The sequence below is a fragment of the Anolis carolinensis genome, chromosome 5, assembly GCF_035594765.1.
Source record: "Anolis carolinensis isolate JA03-04 chromosome 5, rAnoCar3.1.pri, whole genome shotgun sequence".
In the NCBI taxonomy this organism is placed as follows: Eukaryota; Metazoa; Chordata; class Lepidosauria; order Squamata; family Dactyloidae; genus Anolis; species Anolis carolinensis.
The window spans coordinates 47,655,316-47,679,746 of NC_085845.1; the positions used below are offsets into that span (position 1 = coordinate 47,655,316).

A 24,431-nucleotide genomic window follows, 5' to 3' on the forward strand; every position below is an offset into this window, starting at 1 on the left:
CAGCATTTCCAACTAAGTCCTTCTACAGATTTCCTTCACCTCCATTAGTTCATATTTTTGCATTGATATGTAATAAATGCTTCTCAACAGTGAAGGAAACAAGAGAATAAAACGGAAAGTATAATAACAGAGAAGCAGAATAGAAATGGGAATGACAGGAAAATTGTCAGGATAAAGAGACAGATTTATCAAGTAGTGCCATAAAAACTGAAGTAAAATGAAGCAAGCAATATGGAATATTGTAACAGATTATATTCTGAAGGAGCTCTAGAAGTATTAGTGCTTCCAACTCATTGTTCTAAATATTTTTAGGACCTGTAACTCAATATTTTCATGCATCTGAAATCTAACTGTTTTCACCCTGTGATTTTCCAGGAGTTTAGCAATGTCTTTTCCAGAAGAAGAACACATTTTATCAACCTTAAAAAGGTGGATTCGGAGTCATACTTAAATTTGATATAAACTACATCTGTTATTATGTACATGTTTCTGAAAAACAGTTGGACACCTCATCAACTTGTTTCCACTCAGATTTCCATTCCAGTTTGGACATATTTAGGAGCCCCTGATGGTGCAGCAGGTTAAACCGCTGAGCTGCTGAACTTGTTGACTGAAAGGTTGGCAGTTCGAAACCAGGGAGCGGGGTGAGCTCCCACTGTTAGCCCTAGCTTCTGCCAACCTAACAGTTCAAAAACATGCAAATGTGAGTAAATCAATAGGTACCGCTCTAGCAGGAAGGTAATGGCACTCTATGCAGTAATGCTGGCCACATGACCTTGGAGGTGTTGACGGACAGCGCCAGCTCGTTGACTTAGAAATGGAGATGAGCACCAACCTCCCAGAGTTGGACACGATTAGACTTAGTATTGGGGAAAACCTTTATTTTTACCTTTGGATATATTTATTTGGGGTTCTTTTTTCCTCTTTAAGTCTAGTACAGTGGTTCTCAACCTGGGATTCCCAGATGTTTTTGGTCTTCAACTCCCAGAAATCCTAACAGCTGGTAAACTGGTTGGGATTTCTGGAAGTTGTAGGCCAAAAACACCTGGGGACCTTAGGTTGAGAACCACTTGTCAAGTAGAAAAAATGAATCAAGGTGGTGAAGAATTAGAATTTTGAGTATGAATCAAAATTAAATCTCAAGGGCATAAAGCAGACCATATCCAGATGTTCTCCAGATAACATAGAAGATGTACATATCAGTATATCATTTCCACAATTATTGTTAAATGTTAAAGAAACATGCAATATAAATCACTTACAATAATAACAGGGAAAAGTATAAAATGAGAACCCACATGAGGATTTACCTTCCACGGCTCTCTTGAAAAAGACTTTACAGCTGCCGCAGGTAACTACTCCATAATGGCATCCAGATGCCTCATCCCCGCACACCAAGCACACTTTGGAAGGTCTTGAGGATCCAGAGGACACACTTCTTAATGTGGAGCTATGAGGGAAAAGAACAAGATCAATCATTTCAAGCCAGACAAAACATAAAACAAACTCCAGTTCATGATTTCACTTAACTTCACATAACTCAATTTCACATAACTTGGTTGTTCTTAATGGCATATGACGGATTTTATTTTCTGGTCCAGAACACCTACAAACACTCAGCGTGAAAGACTGCCACAAATAATTTCATCTACCAACTTCTCTTCAGAATCTTCCCACTATTGTTTTCTCAAAATCACCAAGGCAACATATAAAAAACACACTTTACTACAGTAGGCTAAACTTTAAAAATTCTCACCTATATGTATTTTTTATGAAGAATGAACACAAAGGCACACAACATTCCAAGCAAACCAAAATTATGAAAGCTGTTTTTCTGTTCTCACTTTCTTAGAAGTAACTCCCACAGAATCTGGTGGAATTTAATTTTGAATAGACATTTGCAGCGATTACACTATAAAGTTTGTCTACCACCTAACAAAGCCCCCCTCAGTCTTAACATTAATGTTAAAAATACTAGAAACACACAATTATGAAATGTCACTAAAATAATTTTATCATCCCACACAGCACTTGTGAATAGAGCTTGGAAGAAGTCTTTTTTCTCCCTGGATGACAGCTCCCACAATCTTCTAGTCAGCCTGTGGTTCTGAGACCCATTGTCACCCCAAAATAACATTTTCAACCTCTGTTCCATTTATCCCTTTCTGTTTCTCTCTCAGTTTGGAAGAATGGAAACAGATGACTGGAATTTCAAGTTTGGAATGCAAAAATAGGGATATTGCTAATTTTTCATTACACTCTGGAAGTCTCAAAACAAACCCTACAAATCGAAAATGGAAAGTGACTTCCACTTTCAGTTTAGCTAGAAAAGCCATGACTTTTTCCCCAATGCTGGTGAAACCTCTGGGGCAACATTTTGCCAGGCTATACACAAATACCCATTACCCGCATAGGCAGATACAGTGGCTTAGATAGTTTGAACTCAAGCTGTAGAACACTTTGTTGGCCATAACCAGTAGTTATATTCACATCCAGAAACAGACCAATAACAAAACTCTAACATGTAACAGGGAAATAACATATTCCCTGTAACTGCATTTCCCCCAAACTCCTTATTCCCTTTCTCATCTACAGAAATAGTTTGCCTTTGCCTTTTCACAACTAAGAACCACAGAGGTGCATCAAACCATGACTTAGGGCACTCCAGTTGAAGACCAATCAATGTCCCTTGGTGCTCAAGGCCCAGATATCCTATGCTTAGTTACCCTCCTTCCTCCTCCTCCTCCTCCTCCTCCTCCTCCTCAAAACTAATATTCATGACTCAAAAGGACATGTATAAATATCAAAACTAGTACTTATGTCTTAAAAAAATCAAACTGACAAAAATGAGAGGTAACACCGACATGACTCTTCCTCCACGTCCTACATGTTTAGTCATTGTAAAAAATGGAAACTCAAATTTTCAGAAGGGAAGTTGACATAAATAACAGAATAAGTACATAGATAATGCAGAATCATATTTTTGGGTTTTGTGGGGGGGGGGGGTGGAGGGGGAGAAACTACATACTGTCACAATCACCCAGGATTCACTGGGGAGTGACAGCTCCACTACTAATTGCCAGGGATGTAGAAAGATAGGTGTAACTATCGAACATGCATTGAAGTAATAGATTTATTAATTCTTAAGTGGTAATTTAAAAGTTCTAAAATGAACCCGTGATTATGTCTTTCAAAAATAACAGTGCCTTTGTTTAGTGTTTACTAATTGGAGATCAGGGCTTCCACTATCTTTTTTATTCGCAAGTCCTTGAACTAGGATGTGCTCAACAGTCACCTTCATATCTCCTTTTTCACCCTGCACACAACATAAATCTCACAGCCTTAAAAGCACACTAATATTAAATCTGTCAGATTTTTTATGATACTAGGTAAAAAAAATACCCCTATAAGAGTTTTAGATCACGCTCCAAATTTATACAGTTATACAAAGACTATTTCATAATTGTGCACAGCTATATAAATGGCATATTATGGTGTCAGGATAATTTGACATTAGAAAGTGGAAGTCTGCAGTCTAAAAATTCACAGGACTCAGAATTATATAACCTTCGCATTGATTACAAAAGTAGGAGATAATAAAAACTGCACTTTTTATCATATAGACTGAAATAGAAATAATTGCTTTAGGTACACTTAAGAAATTGCTTGGGAATGTTATTTTGGGGCTACAAATGTCAGTATTCCCTTCCCCCTTCAAGGATGGAGGGGCTGTTGGGAGTTATAGTAAATATCTTTTCTAAGCTCTTCCCAGAACTTGAGTTTTAAAAGCTTAGATACCAGGCTGTCAGAATACATCAGAATCTAATAGTTAAAAAGTTGTTTGAGAAACTCCAGAGAAATATTCCTTTGGGTATCAGAAGCTCCTTGCATGGATCTTTAGATCCTCAAGGTCTTTCTTAGAGGTTAAACACACACTATCCTTTTTTCACTACAACACTACATGGCTTTACCAACTGAGCTGGTAAGAGGTCATGCAGTTTATCCCAGGTCATGTCACAAATATCAAAGGCTCAGACCAGATTAGGGACTGGGATTGTATTGGCTCTCAGCCTTTTACACGCATACAACTAAACTGTCTTTTTAAATGAATCTGCATTCAAAGTATTAATCCCACACTGGAAATAATGCTGCTCCTCCTGTTTTGCCTCTGCTAATCTGTGAAGCTTAGTAGCCCTACTCATTGTGATATTTATACACTCATTACATAACAACATAACACTGTCTGACAATTGTGGGATGATGACAATGCCTTGTTTATTCCACAGTTCAGGGAAGACCTTCCAAATGTACACGAATGAATATACAATGTTCTTTTACATTACAGTTACAGTAACATGGCTCACTGTGATTTTAATTCTGGTGCACGTATATATTTGGAGGCAGGCTTTAAAAGTGGCTTTTCAATTGAACAAAAAATCTGCAGTCCAGTTCTTACTTACTAGGGCAGACAAAAGCAATTGAAAGATAGTCTAAAACAGTGGTTCTCAACCTGTGGGTCCCCTTCAATTCCCAGAAATCCTAAGAGCTAGTAAACTGGCTGGGATTTCTGGGAGTTATAGGACAAAACACCTGGGCACCCACAGGATGAGAACCACTGGTATAAAGGGACACTTTACATTGCCTTGGAAATGTTTACCTTGAGAAAGATTGCTAAAAAAATTAACCTAGAACCATAGAATTGTGCAGTTGGAAGGCGTCTCGTGGGCAATAGAGTCCAACTGCCTGCTTAGGGCAGGATCTCCAGCTAAAGCATCCCAAGCAAGTAGCTCTCCAGCAACTTTCTGAAGATGTTTAGAGAAGGAGACTCGGCCACCTCTGGGGGACCTTGTCAAACATTTTGCTGAAACCATCTATTAAACTAGTGAAATCATTAAAAACAAATAAAGAATATTAATTTGGCAGAATTTGTAATTGATAAAGACTTGTGCTGACTCCTACAGATCAATAAATTGTCATCAAGATATCTGAAGACAAACTCTTGTATAATCCAGGTGGATTATAATAAACATCAAGGTGTTGAGGTCAGGGCTTATTAGTTTATTGTTTCCTGCGTATTCTTTTTTGCCTTTTTTGAAGAGAGGGACAATATTTGCCCTTCTTCAATCCACTGGCACCTCACCACTTCTAAAAATAACTACAAGTTCAGAGCATTCATTAGCAAGTTACATTAGTATTCTGGGGTGCTGTTCATCTGACTCAAATTCTTTCAAGTTAGCTAAATGATTCCTGAGAAACTCCTATCAGTCTTCTTTTTCCTGTGTGATTTATGCAATTTTTGGAATGCAAAAGTATCCCAATATCAGAACAGTACTAAGTTTTCCTAACTTAATGTATATTTTCAGTAGTTCTCATATCTGATACCCTACCCATAGAAGAGACAACTTTTGTATTCATTAGAAACAAAACATAAGTGAAGAAACAAGGAAGATAAACTTGCTGCAAAATATGTAAGAAGTGAGATATTGGGAATTTGTATAACTAACCTACTTCTATGGTATATCAATCCAAGCAGCCTGATGATTCATGCAGTGACAATGAAATGCCTTGTGCTACCATTTACCTACAGTATTTTTTATTACAAATTAATATGTATTTGCTATTTATGAAATAGGTGGGAGCTGGAACCAGACAGCAAATAAGTACAAAAAAAGTACAAATAAAAGCCACTAAGCCTGATACATCAACACCACAAACCTGGTCAAAAGTACCATATGTTTCCTGGATATCAATGCTCTAGTTGAAACTAATATTGGGCCTAAGCTATTATTACATACTCCCTAAGTTTACCTCTCTATGTGGGAAGAAACTACTAGGATAGAGAGCTGTTCCTCTCATCTTATTTTATTCACCAAACCCAACAAAAGTGTAATAAATATCAGAACAGTTTAAAAACTTGTTTTGTTACTTCTACTCCATGTAAAAACCAAGCATGTAATAGCTTTTTTAAAAGTTGATTGTGCAACAGCTATAGACATCTAACAATATTACAATGGATCTTTCAAATCTGCAGGCGCTGAATCCATGATTTCAATTAACTGCAGGTAATCATGCCCCAAATTACATAGCAGCAATGTGAATACAAACAAATGGAACATTGCTGCTATTAAATCCCGCTTGGTAAGCGTGGCCTAGTACACAGGGCAAGACTTGAAAAATAAGGGGGAGGGAAATGAAACATCATAAGTACATTAACCCAAATAGCCACAAATTGAGAGATGTGTAAGCCAAACAAGTTATGAGTTTGTTCTTGAATGTAGCAGTGTTCTTAACAAAATCAACCAAATTTCTAAAGAATAACAAAGTATATATTATCAACTCTTCCGTGGCCAGAATCGAGCACAACCTCCAGGACAATGAAGATGGGAAATGCCTATATACCTCTATCTGTTGTCTTTCCCGTCTGTGTATAACGGCATTGAATGTTTGCCATATACATGTTCTGTGACCCACCCTGAATCCCCTTCAGGGTGAGAAGGGCGGAATATAAATGCTGTAAATAAATACATAAACTCAAAATATTGCGAGTGTGCATGTGTACATGTGCACACACACAGACTGAAGCTCTTTCTTCACATAGATTTTGTAATAAAAATTGCCCAATCTCAATTCAAGTATATTTCACCATAACTTTTGCCATGTGAAGTGATTTGAAGCAGTCTGCTCATGACAGTCACAACATAAAACAGGGAGATGTGGTAATTATGCATTTACAGTAACTCTGCCAAAGAAAAGAAATGCTGGATGAGTTGAAGATAAAAATAGTGGACAAAACAACATTGCTATCATAGCTTATTTTATATGTGTGTGAATTGTCTACAAGTTATAAATAATAAAACCAAACACTGTAGTAACATTACCACATGGTAAAACCAGTGTAGCAGTTTAAATGTTACACTAGGACTCTAAGAGACCAAGATTCAGATCGCTGCTTAGCTGGGGAAACCCATTGGATGACCTTGAACAAGTCACTTCTCCTGAACCTAAGGGGAGACAATATCAAAACCCCTCAAAATAACGCTTGCTAAGAAAACTCAATCATAGAATCATAGAATCATAGAATAGTAGAGTTGGAAGAGACCTCATGGGCCATCCAGTCCAACCCCCCACTAAGAAGCAGGAAATCGCATTCAAAGCACCCCCGACAGATGGCCAATGGTAGAGTTGGCATAGTATAGTCAACCTGAAAGAACAAAACTGCTACTAACACTAGGTTACTGGGTGAAGTATAAGAAAGCTTTCTGAACTGAGTTCATGTTTCTTGCTCTTGCTCAAAGCACTTCACTAATAGCACTGCTCACATTTCAGAAAATCAGAGGAAATAATTAATTTGATGTGTTTAACAATGCAAATGGTGGTTATAAATGACTGACCTTGGCAAACTATTTCCATAGGCATGATTTTGCCATTCCATGTTGGCTTCAATAACTTTTGTATAGAATATTAATTTGAAAGAACAGATTTTGTTAGAAAAAAATTAGATAATCAGTGTTTTGAAAGCTGATTATATGGTTATTATCCTTCTCATACCAGATGTCAAATACATGAAGGAAATTTTTAAAGTATTATGATAAATTGTGCATGGAATGCTTGCATTAAACTCCTGATTACTAAACCTGAACAAACTTGTTCCAAAATGCCTTTATACATTTATAAGCCTAAATGAGTAATTATGAGATCAGTTCTCTACAGCTTTTCTAGCATCATTCATAAAAATCATGCAACCCTCCCCCTCCTGAAAACACTTGCATATTTGCAAATTTCGCATCTTAAACATTAGCTACAATTGCTAGGTAAAATAAATACATTTTATATTCAGCCAAACTGAATAAAAAGGATGACACAACATTTTAATAGGCTTTCTAATTATTCAGCAATTCATCCCACTTACAACGTAATTTCATTGAAACTATGCGGTATGAACATCCTAAGATAAATATACTAAATGTGAAATCATATACAAGGTAGAGTGACTGAAAAATTGACTTCCAAATGGCAAATTCAGGGAAGCTGCTGTAAAATAATGTACAAAGAAGAGTTAGGAATAAAGGTGCTGTGTGCAGCTACTGAGCTTTGCTCACCAAGCAGAGACTAAGCTAAATGAAAGATTCTTTTTTCTTTATGCAACTTTGCACATTTTTTCAAAGCAACCTCAAGATGTACCTGCAGAATCTTATTTTACATTCCAAACTGGAAAATAATTAATTTAAGTTCAAAATATGATCTTAACTTTTTCTTGAAAATCAAACCTTCGAGGGGAGAGGATTAAATTCTTTTCATGCTTTCATGTATAGCCCACCTTTTCCCCAGGATGGGACCCAGGGCAGTTTACAACATAGGTAGTTTAAAAAACATATATAGCTAAAGCAATTTGTAGTGGAAGCATTTATAAAAATTAAAATAAATAATTCTAAAAACAAAAACACTGCAATACCATTATAATACCACTAGCTGTGCCCGGCCACGCGTTGCTGTGGCGAAGTCTGGTTGTATGGGAAATAAAGTATTGAGGAATTGGTGGTAGTTAAGGTCAAGGGTAAAGTTTTCCCCAGACATTAAGTCCAGTCGTGTCTTACTCTGGAGGTTGGTGCTCATCTCCATTTCTAAGCCGAAGAGCCGGCGTTGTCCGTAGACTCCTCCAAGGTCATGTGGGATGACTACATGGAGCGGCGTTACCTTCCCGCCGGAGCAGTACCTATTGATGCACTCACATTTGCATGTTTTCGAACTTCTGGGTTGGCAGAAGCTGGGGCTAACAGTGGGGGCTCTCTCCGCTCCCCCAATTCAAACCTGTGGCTTTTCGGTCGAGAAGTTCAGCAGCTCAGCGCTTTAACACGCTGCGCCATCAGGGGATATTATTTCCTAAAGGTTGTGAATATACAATATTTCTGATTGGTTTTTTTTTGTTTGTTGGAGGCAAGTATGAATGCTGCAATTAGGAAAAATGATTATGATGTAATGGCCTTGCAGCTTTAAAGCCTGGCTGTTTCCTCCCTGAGTTAATTTTTTGTTGGGAGGTGTTAGCTGGCCCTGATTGTTTCCTGTGTGGAATTCCCCTGTTTATTTACTGTCCTGGTTTTAGAGATTATATTGTTCTGCATTATTCTATCCCAGTAATTATTTCATATTAAAGAAGAATCTCACTTATCCAACATTCGCTTATACAATGTTCTGGATTATCCAACACAGTCTGCCTTTTCAAAATCAATGTTTTTGTAGTCAGTGTTTTAAATTCATTGTGACATTTTAGTGGTAAATTTGTAAATACAGTACAGTAGAGTCTCACTTATCCAACATAAACGGGCCAGCAGAACGTTGGATAAGCGAATATGTTGGATAATGAGGAATTAAGAATAACCCTATTAAACATCAAATTAAGTTATGATTTTACAAATTAAGTACCAAAACATCATGTTAGACAACAAATTTGTCAGAAAAAGTAGTTCAGTACACAGTAATGCTATATAGTAATTACTGTATTTATGAATTTAGCACCAAAATATCACGATATATTGAAAGCATTGACTACAAAAATGCGTTGGATAATCCAGAACGTTGGATAAGCGAGTGTTGGATAAGTGAGACTCTACTGTAAATACTACATAGCATTACTGCGCATGGAACTACTTTTTCTGTCAAATTTGTTGTATAATATGATGTTTTGGTGCTTAATTTGTATAACGATTACCTAATTTGATGTTTAATTGGCTTTTCCTGAATCCCTTCTTATTATCCAACATATTCACTTATCCTGCCGGCCTGTTTACGTTGGATAAGTGAGACTCTACTGTATATTTCTAATCTTATATTATCTGCTCAGAACTGGATTATATGAGGCCCCTTCTTCACAGCTGTATAAAATGCACACTGAAGTGGATTATATGGCAGTGTGGAGTCAAGATAAACCAGTGCAAAGCAGATAATATAAGATTATAAATGGGTTATATAGCTGTGTAGAAGGGCCTTGAGTCTACACTGCCATATAATCCAGTGCAAATTAGATAATCTGTGGAAGAAGTCTAAGTGAGGCCTATATCTGCCTGTCCCCTAACTGAAACCTGGCTGTCCCTTGGTTGCTAGGCAACCAAGTGGGCAGAGATTAGCCCTCTAAACTGGCAGCAATTGGATAAAAACAATTATTGCTCTCCCTCTAATTAGGACTTTATTTTTCTTTTCTTTTTGTTGTATCAACCTTGAGGCGTGGATGATGGGTTGTGTTGTCAAATTTTGAGGTTGGGGGGCCTGTACCTTTGTTGTTTTGTGAATTGCCGTGATGCCATCACTCTTTTATATATATAGATTAATAGACTTTGCACAGCCAATTTATTAGCTAGGACTTTGTTATACAAATAGCTCCAAGAGATATGGTTTCATTAGTTATCATTATAGCTAAATTTTTAAAAGTAAGACTATGATTTGCCATTTCTCAAGTTTTTGCAGTTGTCCCTCTATGTTTGAATTTTTGATTTTAGCAGATTTGATTATTCATGGATGTTTAGGTCCTCAAGCGTGATCCTATGGACAACTTCCTCTGGTCATGTTGGAAGATCTAGTGCAGTGGGGACACTGAGGTCCTTTGGTGGGCAGCTACTTCAACCAGCCAGAACCCGACTGGCAACTGTCACCCAGAGGACCTTTTCATCAACCGCCTCATGACTGTGGAATGACCTGGAAGAGCACTGACAGTTAAACGAGATGTTGGAATTTAAAACACAATTGAAGACCCATCTCTTCCGGCAGGCCTACTACCCAGTCAACTTTCAATCATGAGTTTTAATTTGTTTTCTATTACCACTATATGTCAATTCCGTAGCTATGTTTGGTATAAGTTTGTGTGTGTTTCTGTGTGTTTTATCTAAGAAATTTACTAATTTACTTTATTTTATGTTCATTTGTTTTTGAATTTATTGTACCACACCTCAAGTCATCAGGAGAGGTGGATAATAATAAAATTATTATTGTTGTTGTTATTATTATTAATAATAATTTTATTCACTTTCCCCTGGATCCTGTGCCCCTAATCCTAGCAAATGTGAAGGCTTGATTGTATTTACTCTTTAAACAATCTGAATGTTCTATGCTATTGCCTTATACCAGAAAACTCACTTATCATGGCTTCAGGACCACAACAGAACAAGAAGTATGGCACCAGCCAGCACATAAATCATGATATATTCCTTCCCGACCATTCTGTGAGGATACCTCCTTACTGATAAAAGTTACAGTTAAACTACGTACAGGACCTTTTAGTGATATAAATATATAAAAAATACAGTCAAAATGCAGAAAGAATACAGTAATCCTTTATTAAATTACAGTTTTAATGTAACATATTAGTATTTTTGTTAGAAGATATGAAATTAGCTATAGGTACCTAGTTATTTGTAAGAAGGTATTTTCAATGTCTGGCCCTTACACATCATGCATCTATGGCAGCATTCCTGCACCTAACATTTCTATGATAGCCCGCATTTTAAAATGTTCCTTGACTCTGTAATACAGAGAGCCTTAAGTTTCTCTGACAAGACACTTTCATCATTCAAGGTCCTGCCCTACAAGGCAGGATATGCTTCAGCCACTTATAATTCAACAACAACAACAATAACACACACACACACACACACACACACACACACACACACACACACACACACACACATATATATATATATATATATATATATATATATATATATATATATATATATATATTCACCTTGGCAGATGGGTCTGCAACTTCCTATGCAGACTTCTGAGGACAATATAAGGTCATGGTACACAATTTAGTTCTGTAATCGTGCTCATTTTTCTTACTAACTTTCCTTCCTTGCCTTTTCCTGAGAAAACTATGTTCTTTCAACCTGTTTTTGGATCTAGTCACATCACTCAAAGTCACACAGTGAGGGTAATGAATTAACAAACTCCATCCATCTCAGGCATATAATCTAAAGCAGCAGGTGGTTCTGTCCAAACAATGTGAGTTGTGTACATCATAGGTGACAAGGCACCCTTTCCACAGGACATCACAGAGCAAGCACCATAAAGCATTTCACCTGCATAGCTCAAGCACCACAGGCTGAAAATCAGGTTTCCTGTTTGTGAATCATCAATAGGAAGCATCTGGATTACATTTAGCCTAGAGGAACACCATACAATATCTGTTCCGCCATAAAAGTGAAGTAAGAGTGTTCAATCCAGCAAACTACCAACAAGATTCAATCTCTACTTAGAACGGTGGAAATTCATGACATTGGATGCCCTCCAAATCTCCCAATTTGCAAGGACACTCTAGCAACCAGAAAGTCTACCACCTTCTCTCCCTTTGTCCCTGGATTACTTCAGTTGCTGCAAACTGTGATCAAAGTACAAAAGCAGTTTGCATTAATTTAACTCTATGGGGGAGAAGAGATGAGGGGACAGATTCTTGCCTTTCCAGTAAGTTCCATTAAAATCAAACTGTTGCAGCCTCTCCTAGTTTATGTGTTCTTCCTTCTTAATAACATTAGCCATCTTAACCACAACCTGATATTACTTGGATATTGCCAGACTTGACTGGACATTGCTTAGATATTGCCAGGCTTGATTGGACATTGCATGGATATTGCCAGTTTTTATATGTGAAACACTGGAAGATATGACACCACAATGCGTTTAAAGTGCCCTCAGACTATGATGATAAGATACTGCTCTCTCTATACACACACAGATGGCCCTCCACATGGAGGGCTTCACTTCAAGTACATTCTCTCTTCGAATCTCCAAGATTCTAGAGTGACTCTATGCTTAACTTCTACCATAGAGTTGCACTGGAGGATCTAGACATTTCTAGAGAGAACATCTCTAGGCATTTGTAGCTCATTTGATGTGATTCTATGGTTAACTTCCATCAGATATTGACTATAGAGTTACACTTGAGAAACCAGAGGGTTTTTTTCTACAGAAAGTGACCACTCATGCCCTCTGGCAGAATAAACATAACTTATATTAACATTATCAAAACAATTCTCAAGTAAATACATGCCCAGAGAATTACAAAAGAAGCAGAGTTTTCTCATCACTGTTTAGAATGGAATACAAAGTGGCTGCCTTGTTAAGGGCCAGGACAGAGGCAAAAGGCAGTTCTAGGCTCACAACTATTAAAAAGCTGTGTTTTCCTACCCAAATAAGTATACATAACCAAGATTTATTGGGTGTGTGTGTTAATTTTGTTTTATTTCATCTGGAAAGCCATCTTGATAAATTGTCTGAAGGATGTGATGGAAATTCCAACAAAAATAAGTGCATAAATTACACTTGTATTATTTAACATCAGGGTCAATTACAGAACTATTGCCATTCAAACAAAAATCCAAACTCCATGTTGTTTTTTTAACATTTAAGTCTATTATATGATAATGTAAAGCAAATTTGAATTGTTGTAGGTTAATTAACAGATTTTCACAAGAAATTATTATTCATGGGTCAAGAACAATTGTGTTCATATCAAATGACACATTAACAAGATGAAACACAAGGGTTAACAATGTGTCCAATTAATGACTTAATGTTTACTAATATCACAGTAAACTGTTCTATCTCGTTGAAACCTATGGAAGTCATAAGAAATTGTTTCATACTGAATCAAGCTATTGGCCTATTTAGCCCAGAAATGGAGAATCTCAGGCACCATGGCCACATCAAATCCTTCTAGGAACCCAATCCAGTTCTGTGTGTTTTCAATAGATTGACATTTCCCTTCCCCATTGAACTTGTTTTCATACAGTTTTACCTTTCACCACTATTATTACAATACTGAAAGTATATCCAATGGTTTAGTTCTTGGGAGAACTTTGCACAAAAATATGCTTATCTTTGGTCCCACCCTTCTGTCCCACCCATCACTGGAATACAGAAATACCTCCTTCTACTTTTTGAAACTGAATTCAATATCCACCTGATCCTTTTAAATTTAGATGGTAGAGAATAAATTAAAGATATTCTGGGTTCTGCATTCAGAGGAAAAATGAAAACCTTCAGCATTCTAACCACATATGCCACTTAACCATCCCATCATAAATTTCAACAAAATTTCACTCTAAGTAAATTAGATAACATATAGATTGGAACTCACAAACTATGGCAACAATTCACATTACTGGATGTTTTATCAGACCACTCAAAACTATACACATAGGCATTCCACACATAGGCAACTGTATTTTTCATGCTGTCTTCTACTGGGAGGAAATACAGATTGTCTTCACAGAACCATATAAAATTACAAAGATGTTAAAACACACAAACAAATACCAAATGTGCTTAGTGCCAACCCACTGTTGTTTTCATAGATACTTGTAGACGCATGCAATAAGATATTCAAAAGAGAAAGGAACCTTAAACCTCATGGACTTCTCATGGACTTCTATCCTAGATGTGGACAGTACTTGCTCTGTTTACTGATTCTAATGTAAAAGCCATACTTAACAGACATTGTAGAATTAGGTCAGTATGACTTAGATAGAGAACTAGGATTCTGAAAGCAAACCATAGTATATTTATATTCACAATACTGAAATCTTTAAAACTAGAATCAACCCTCAAGAATACTCAAATTGCAGTATATCAAAACAGGAGTTAACAAGCTACCACCAAAAGTTAAACTTTTACTTATACTGTCCATTTTAAACTATCTTTTGAAGCTAACATCAGATAAAAAAGTTCCCTTTGCTTTTCCTATCAAGTACATTACTATGTTTACCCAGCACATAATTTATCCCAAGACAACAAACGGATATATTATTCACAAATAATGTTCTTTTCTGTGCTCAAAAAAAAATGTTAATGTAATCTATTCTTCATGACCCTAACTAATAAATGAAGAATACAGCTGGGAAGTCACGAAACAGGCCATTTTCCAACTTGCTTCCATCTCCTTCTAATTTGGCTGGAGGAAAATTAAAACAATTAATTTAAGTAGCCAAAGAACCCTCAGGGTCATAACAAATTTAATAAGCCAAAGAGGCAAGATAAGCCACAGCAGTGTGAGCAAACTACGGCATTCAAGATCCTGCTGGACGACAGGTCTCATCAGCCTTAGTCAACGTAGTCAATGGTGAGGTGAACTCCAGCAATATTTGGGGTACACTTTCCCAATCACAGTTAGAAGATAGAGAATTTGAGCATGATTTCAAAAATACGAACACAGTATACATATACAGTAGAGTCTCACTAATCCAAGCTAAACGGGCCAGCAGAAGCTTGGATAAGCGAATATCTTGGATTATAAGGACTGATCAAGGAAAAGCCTATTAAACATCAAATTAGGTTATGATTTTACAAATTAAGCACCAAAACTTCATGTTATACAACAAATTTGACAGAAAAAGTAGTTCAATACGCAGTAATGTTATGTTGTAATTACTGTATTTATGAATTTAGCACCAAAATATCACGATATATTGGAAACATTGACTACAAAAATGGCTTGGATTATCCAGAGGCTTGGATAAGCGAGGCTTGGATTAGTGAGACTCTACTGTATTTAATTGCCTTCCTATCCAATTTTCCCAACCCAACTGCAACATTCATTTTAACTGTAAGAAACAGATCCTCTCCTTCACTTTAGCTCTTCCTAGGTATGCTCCCTATATGCATTTTAAAAAAGAGAATAAATGATGTTTGTATACATCAAAGTTTTACTCTTGACTATCAACTATCAAAGCAAAATCTACAATTTTGGGCCCAAATCATGCCCTTGGCTTATACATGAGGCTGACTTATACATGGGTTTATACAACATGACCACAACATAAAATCACTGAGCTTTGAGAAATGTTTTCTGTGTTGGACATGAAACGAACTTTGCCTCTTTCACTAAATTAGGTTACTCTGAATGGCAGTGGCTTTCCAAAGTATTTTGATTAATGCAGAGATGACAAAACTAAGGATAGAACCAAAACCTTCCATATGCAATAGGATGCCAGGGAGACCCACATTCATCCTGTTCCTAAATTTTACCAATATTGCTTGCAGTCATAGAGATCAATATGCCTTGAACAGCAAAATCACATTTTGCACCTTGATCTTAAAACTTTGAAGCATGGTCCACTGATTACAACTTGTTCCAACATAAAACCCAATTACATTTACTGATTTTAAGAGAGAGAAAAATATTTACTAATAAGGCTTCACCTACTTCCTATTTAGTATTTTTAGGACTTCCATTTTTGCCATGAAAGCTACAACTGTGATGTGCAAGCACTCAGCTATGTAACCTGCTATATATATGGTTTATTTTATTTTTTTTTTAAAAAAAATTCAAGATGAATATAATAGACTGAAAATTGCAATGGAATATTTTGGTCATGTATCTGACTGGAGCTGAAATCACCAGTAACAGCAAAGGTTTGGGGCATATCATCTGAAGTGATGACAAGTACTGACAAAGTTCAAATTTGCCTTGACAGAATTGTCAAGACTAAACTAGAAATGTTCACAACTTGAATCTATCAGTTTGCTACTACATAGTTGAAATTTAATGGATTTCTTAACACCAATGCCATACAGTGCTAGAACTGAAATCCATGTTTCAGAAATCCGGAGAAAGAGGGGAAGTAGAAGAGGAAGGGGAAGGAGAGGGAAGAGAAAGAGGAAGAAGAAAAGGAGGGAGGGAGAAGAGATAGAAAAAATAAAGATGTCTTTAAGAATAATGCAGAATAAATAATTTTTTTCCATGTCACGAGCAACTTGAGAAGCTGCAGGTCACTTCTGGTGTGAGAGAATTTGCTGTCTGTAAGGACGTTGCCCAGGGGATGCCCGGGTGTTTTTTTGATGTTTTTGCCATCCTTGTGGGAGACTTCCCTCATGTCCCCGCACAGAGCTGGAGCTGATACAGGAAGCTCATCCGGGTTCTCCCTGGGTTGGATTCGAACTGGCAACCTTCAGGTCAGCAACCTAACCTTCAAGCCATCAGTCCTGCCAGCAGAAGAGTATAACCTACTGCACCACAGAGGGCTCATAGAATAAATAATTCATAGTACTGCTTATGTTTACTGGATTTGTCTTGAAAAACCACCATGACCATTATTTTACCTTTCGCAACAATACCTGCAAATTGTCACCTGTGCTGTCTGTTGATGGAAAACTTCTCACCAAACTCTTCATATCCACATAATCACTGCTATATTTATGCATGTGCATACAGCCTTTAGCTGCATACAACGAATGAAATTATGTGTACAATCTGAGTGAGCAAAAACTGATGCATTACATACAATCTGAGTGTTGAATTATTTAAAGATTTCTTACTGTGTAGAAGCATTATGTGGCAAGCACTCTGTTCTAGATATCACAGTTGCCACAACAGACCTCAAGTTATAATTAATGGCTAGGACACAGCTGCTTGGATACATTTATATCATTTGAAATATAAGTTCGAAGGAATTATTTTGCCACTACATACTGCATGCCATGAAATCAGCGCAATTAGGAAAGAAAGTTTTTCTACTCCATTGTAAAGCATCACTTAAACATAAGGTATCTTTCCCAACTAAATTTGGAAAAACCAAATAGGCCTGCCTGGTAGCAACACAATTAATTTTACTTTTAAAAAATCTCAAGGTAAAATAAAATTGAACAGATATTTTTATTACATTTCACTAAAAATACACTATAAATTAATTGTATTATAAGAAAATGTCGAGTTTTTTTTAAAAAAATTGGTAAATAGCCAGTAACTCGCCAACTCACAAATTACTTTTAATAATTTTCCATTATTCACTGTCATTCAACTGTATTTTCTTACACAAAGGAGGGCAAATATGGGCATGAAGGTGTGGCTAGACTATGGCTTCCATGATCCCTCACCAGTAGTTATGTTGACTAGGGCTGTACATATGCCCTTCTTTAGTTATTGATTATGGGAAGTAGTATTTCCTTTTCCCCTAATGTTCCAGTAACTGATATCATATTTCAGCCCTGTGGAGCCGTTTCTTTCTCTCCATGGATCACCACTTTGGTAGCACTGATATAAGTTCTAAAATACTACTGCATTTTTTGCACATAAACCCTACATAGTGTAGTCTAAATCTGAATGAAAAATTGGACTTTTTTTGCAAGATGTATTATGAACTGAGGACAAAATGTATTTGAATTCAGAATATGAAATTCTAAATATCTTTGGTTTCACACCAAACTTTTGCAGATGACCCTCCTCACTAGATGATGATGACAATGTGTTGTTCTTGGACAGCCTTCATGTTTATGCTTCTCTCTCAATTTCATTGTATAATAAAATTCTGCTGTAATTTTTTTACAGAAAATTCCTTGTTTGCTCTCTATGTCAAAAAGACTGCTGAAGTGACTCTGTACTCAGCTAGTGAGAATTTTTGAAGCAAAAATTCACTGTTACTTCCAACAATCTGTCAGTTAGGAAAGATTTCTCCCTCTTTCCCTCTCTGTGTTCTTTGCAACGCATGAGCAGACATATCCATGTTACTACGCCATATAATACTTTTGTAAAGTTGTGGTTGTATTTACCCATTACGCAGACTGGTTCAGGTTGCACCCCAAATATATTTACATATATTGTTTCATAAGTATTATGGCCCAATTAAGTCAATTAAGTCAATTAATGGTTAACGTTTTGTCTCTAAAATTGCTAGAAGCTAACCAGTAAGACAGACAAAGCTTTCACATACAGGCGATCAAGCACAGAGAATTTTACTTGTGGTTGTTGGGAAAGTAATACAATTGGGACCAAAAACAGCGCATCTAAAGGGCAATATTTAAAATAAAAGAACATGGAAATGCATGAAACATGTTATCATTCATACGTGCACAGAGGGAGGGGGTCAAGAATACATAGCAGAAAATTCAAATGATTGCTAATGAGTTTTAAAATATTATAATTTATCTATTTTTAAAAAAGGAAGACATTTTATGTGCCATCCAATTCAAAAGTTTAACACCAAATTTGACCAAACCATTTAAAGACAAACCATTGATCCTCAGTCCTTTGATTCATCTGGTTTCTCATTTATTATCTATAGCGCTCCAAAAGTGGCAGGCTAAAACCTGGAACCTCAATCAGTGGCTGAGACCAGATGAGAAACCTCCTCCTGGGCACACGGAAGACTCGGTGACTTGGAAGGCACTGAACAGACTACGCTCTGGGACCACGAGATGCAGAGCCAATCTTAAGAAATGGGGCTTCAAAGTGGAGTCCACTTTGTGGAGATGAGCAAACCACAGACCACCTAATACAATGCAGACTGAGCCCTGCCACATGCACAATGGAGGACCTTCTCACAGCGATGCCAGAAGCACTTCAAGTGGCCAGCTTCTGGTCAAAGGAAATTTAGCACAATGCCAAGTTTTTAACTTTGTTTGTGGGTTTTATTTAATGCATTATAACTGTATTCTTAATTTGCTTTTGACACGATACATAAATAAAAAAATAACTGGATTTTGAATTATCTTCAGAGACATCTCTTTTCTCATAAAACCTTAGTCTCTTTCACTCTCTAAAACAGCAAGCATCACTTAGCAGGCTCATGCAATGATAGATAGTGGTCCCCTTGTCTCACTGTAACTGGCATAGTACAAAGCCTACAGAAGTCTAATTCCTATTGCTAATCCCCATTCCAATAGAGCCACTGAATAAATTGAATCTACCTATGTGTTGACTCACCAGTCAAGACAAATGATCAAACAGTACGACTAACACAACAATTGACTGACTGGTTCTATTCTAGTAGGTTTTTACCAAAGGAGTACAGACCACCATGCATTAAACATGAATACATAAATTGAGTGTATTTAAATGGGTTAATGGAAATACTACAATTCTCTATTAGGTTTAGGTGTAGTACAGTCCTGTTCTTATTGCTACCAAAAGTCAAAATCCTACTGATTTTTACAGAGCAGGACTGCAGCCTGGATTTCCACATATGACTAAAAGCAAATTCCCTATCACTGCCGTTTGCAATAAGGAAAGCAAAATGAAGATCCTATCTGAAAGTACATTTGAGTCACTGCATAACAGCATAAATTAACTATGGAATTTGCCCCTATTTCAAGGCAGCTTATATTAGAGGGCAGCAACAAATCTAGCATTTGCAGCATGGCCAAGCATGCATGTGAACGGCATCCAGTTTTCTTTCTGAACAGGCACCAGCCAATAACCATCAAATGTCAGTGCTGTCATTGCATTCTGCCTGGGAGCCAGAAAGCAAAATGCTACCAGCATCTAGACTCTAATCACAACTCACTGAAACACAAGATATACATTGCTACATGTCGCAAGAATTACATAATCAAATACGAAAACATGATATAACAACTATACTTTCTATTTTTCTAAATATTAAATGTATTGTAAAGAAAAATAATGGTGCAGCCCACAAAATAAAGTGTGCTAAAACTACTTTTCCTATTGTACCATTGCTTGGAGGGCCTTTTCAGTGTCTGTCCTAAGGGTCTAGAAGTTACCTCCGAGCAAAGCTTATACTACCCTTCTTCCTGTTTTCTAGTAAACAAAGACTTTCAGCAATTACCATATATACTCGAGTATAAACCGACCCGAATATAAGCCGAGGCACCTAATTTTACCACAAAAAAACTGGGAAAACATTGACTCCAGTATAAGCCGAGATACCAATAAAATTACATTAATTAAGGCATCAGTAGTTTAAATGTTTTTGAATCTTTACATCAAACTATAATTTAAGATATGACTGTTCAACTCTGATTAAATCATTATTTTCATCTTCTTCAATGTAAATGCGCTTATGTATCCTTTTAATAATAATAGAGTGAAATAATAAATGTAATAATAATAATAATAAATGCAGTAAAATAATAAATGTAATAATAAATAGAGTAAAATAATAAATGTATCAATAATAATAAAAATAGAGTAAAATAAATGTAAAAGTAACAACAATAGAGTAAAATAATAAATGTAATAATAATTAATAGAGTAAAATAATAAATGTAACAATACTAATAATAGAGAAAAATAATAAATATGCCATATACTTGAGTATAAGCCGACCTGAATATAAGCCCACCAGTACCCTCACCCGAGTATAAGCCGAGGAGGTTTTTTTTTTTCGGTCCTAAAAAAGGGCTGAAAAACTAGGCTTATACTTGAGTATATACAGTAACTACTTGTTTTAAGAAAAGTGACTTTAATAGACTTACACTGCATAGCTTCCATTTAAAAAAATATATGAATGGATGATACATTACTTTTAATTCATTTGTATTATGATGCTATAACAAAAATAACATTTTCTATGTTAGTTATGCATATGTGCCTTCAAGTTGTCTCTCAACCCGTGGTAACCCCATGAATTTCAAGGAAAACTTGCCATTGCCTTCCTCTGAAATATAGCAGTCTACAGCAGGGCTTTTTAAACCTTTTCCATTTGCAACCCCATTTAGTCCAATAAACTTTTACACAATTCCAGGTATAGAGATATATAAAATATGCATCATTTTTTAAAAATTACTGATGATAAACAAATAATCAGTATTTGCAATGCTTGCTAAACAGACTGATTTTCATTTCTGTTAAGTACAAGTGAAGTATTTTCTACAGAGTCCACTGCAAACACTGCAGGTGGTTACTACAAATTTGTGTAAATGTCTAAAACAATCACTAGGTGATATTCAGAAAGCTTTTACTGTTGCCAAATTTTTCATGACCCCCACTTTTTTCTTATAGGACCCCATTTGGGGTCAGAACACACAGTTTAAGAAGACGTGAACAGTAATGATATCATCAGCAAGAAGAATCGGTCTGAAACGGGACCCTTAGCTTTCTGGAGAGATCTGTAGATCACCTAATTAGAAGGAGCATGCCATTAACTGCCCAGGCATTAGGTTCATGCCCATCTACACTTTTGTATTCCACTTCAATATTAGGTTAAATCCTAGTTTTGCTGGTATGGATACAACAACCACCATCACCATCCCCTAGTTTGAGATGAAGAGGAAATACAGTAATGACTCAAGTAGAGTGTACAGGAAGAGGAGAAAGCATGTGAGGACAAGACAAGTCGTCATCATCCTTGACCTTGATTTAATACTAAATCTAAATCCAGCTCAAGCATGTGATTAATGAAAACATTAAATTTCTGTCAAAGAAAAATAATAGCTAAATGGAAGTCACATTCAGTATGCACAAATACTCCAGATAAATGGAATCTACCAACAATGACGTTTTATTTACATTATATTTACAGAAATATAAATGCTGACAGAACAATTCCTTTCACTGCATCCTATTGAAAAAAAATTGAGTGGGTAGTCATGTCACTTTTAACAAGACTATATATTCCAGAAGTAATTTGCTTAGACACCTTACTGATCTGCCTGAATGTTAAGCTATTATTTTGTTTCTATTTTACAATACTAAAATATATGCACTGAGTTTTATTTCATAGCTGAATACAGCTGAATACAGCTCTCAATAGATTTTAGAGTACAAAGGCTCTTTTAATCATGGCAGTTTTAAAAACTAGCATTATATTACAATAATACACACAAACGGTTGCATTTCTTTATGACTTGTATTCCTTTATTATGTACCTTGTTATTAGAAAAGACGTGATAAGTCAAGCGTTTATACAAAATACAAATACTCAGAAATAAGACTCAATATATTAAATAGGCTTACTTTTAGGTAAGTGTGTAGGATTGTAGCTGCAGGCAAATAAGGAATCTTACAAAATCTTTCATCACCTCTTATGTAAATCTTTCATTGATTTGTGCATCACTACAGGAAGTAGGTTATAGCAAAGTAGAACAACAATAATTTACTTTTCAAAATGTTTCAAGTAAAGCATGATTTCTAGCCACTTGTGAAAATAAGGCATTAAACTGTGGCATATATTGCCAGCCATTACAGAAATAAAAAGAAACACCCCATGCCTGTTCCTTGATTTTTTAACTGTTCAATAGTTTACAACATGGCCTCCCATGTCGATTTTTTAAGATGGGCAACATACTGCATTACTGTTAAATTCAGCTGGGATTCATTTTCTGATTTAAAGCTTTTGTATGTATGCAGCTGCATGAACAAGGTCTAAAAGGGAGAATCTGTTTCATATTTTCAGCAGTAAACTTTTCCAGGATATTGTGTGCAGGAACACATACGCTCCTAATCATAAAAACACATAGCCATTGTAGTCTGGGTCACTATGCAGAGAGATACTGTGGCATCGTTGAGACTGAGGTCCTTTACCCCAGTCTCAACCAAAACTTGCACCTGGACACACAGACAATGTCCAGAGACATTTGACTGGTAATATGGGATAAAATTGGCTAAAATTAGAGTCAAGGGATGTTCCAGAGTTTCAGCAAAAGGAACTACCGTGATCAGGGAAAAGGAGTGGGGTGACTCTCCTTCTCCTTGGTCATGTGGACACCTTTGATGACTTGGGCAGTCTGGACTCTGCTCCAGGGTGGAGTGCATAAACTGCTCTACTGAATCCGAGGCTGGTCCAAGCCAGTAATGCTTTGGACTCGCTTCAGATTTCCATCACCATGCAGGTGGACCCTGAGAGAAAAAATCTGACAGCATTACCTTTCATAAAGTCTACTAATATAAGACTTAACACATGTCTTTCTCCCTTTCTCACCCCCCCCCCCCCACTGCTGTATTCTTTCTTCCTCCCTCCCTTTCTTCCTTTTCCCCTCCCTCCTTCCTTCCTTCCCTCTTTTTCCTATCTACTTTTCTTTTTTTTCTCCCTTTCCTTTTTTCCTGCCCTCCTTCTTCCTTCCCGGGGGCAGGTGGCAGATGGCAGCACCAGGGGCAGTGCTCTGTGGACTCACCAACGGCTTGTATGGACTGCATGCTGCTTGGGGGCCACATGTTGTGCAGGCCTGGTTTACTTCACCAGATGCATGGACTGAAGTGCTTAGGAACAGATCTTTATGGTAACAGAAATGCAAATGAGGTAATGAGATGATAAGTTCCTGCCTTGGTCTTTGGGAGACAAAGGCAGGAAGAAAGATGTTGTCTAAAGACGACTAGATAACTATAAGACTGGTGGCGGGAGTTATTGGAATGCAGTATGATGCTGACTAGGAATCTGAAAGAAGATGTGGTAAACTGGCCAAGGGATCCCTTGTGAGGCTGAGATGTTAACAAGTGTTATAATCTGTGCAGTGTGAGAGAAAACCATTTTATCAGTTTGATCCATCATCGATGGATTGCAGATTGTGGATATCTTCCAGTTATGCTGTTTCTCTTCCAATCTTCCTAGGTTTTTCTTTTTTGCTCAAAGACTGCTGTTCTATGACCCAAGATGGAATTGCCAAGAAGACTGAAGTGTTGTCCAACCGATTTTTGTGTATTCCATTCCATTTTGTGTATTCCATTCATAATATGTGATTTATGTCCAGAGAGACAGCCCTGGTTGCCC

The 24,431-nt window shown here is 36.7% G+C and overlaps 1 protein-coding gene across 6 annotated transcripts in view; it reads right to left on the reverse strand.

The window, feature by feature from the left end:
* nr3c2 (nuclear receptor subfamily 3 group C member 2) overlaps positions 1–24,431 on the reverse strand; it is a 180,603-nt gene that overhangs the window by 93,416 nt on the left and 62,756 nt on the right. For 5 of the 6 annotated variants that reach the window (XM_008111996.3, XM_008111994.3, XM_062980956.1 and 2 more), the window contains one exon: positions 1,299–1,450. In XM_008111996.3, the coding sequence (XP_008110203.1) occupies positions 1,299–1,450 (152 nt within the window). The remainder of the gene's footprint in view (positions 1–1,298; positions 1,451–24,431) is intronic. The other variant, XM_003221723.4, reaches the window with a different exon arrangement.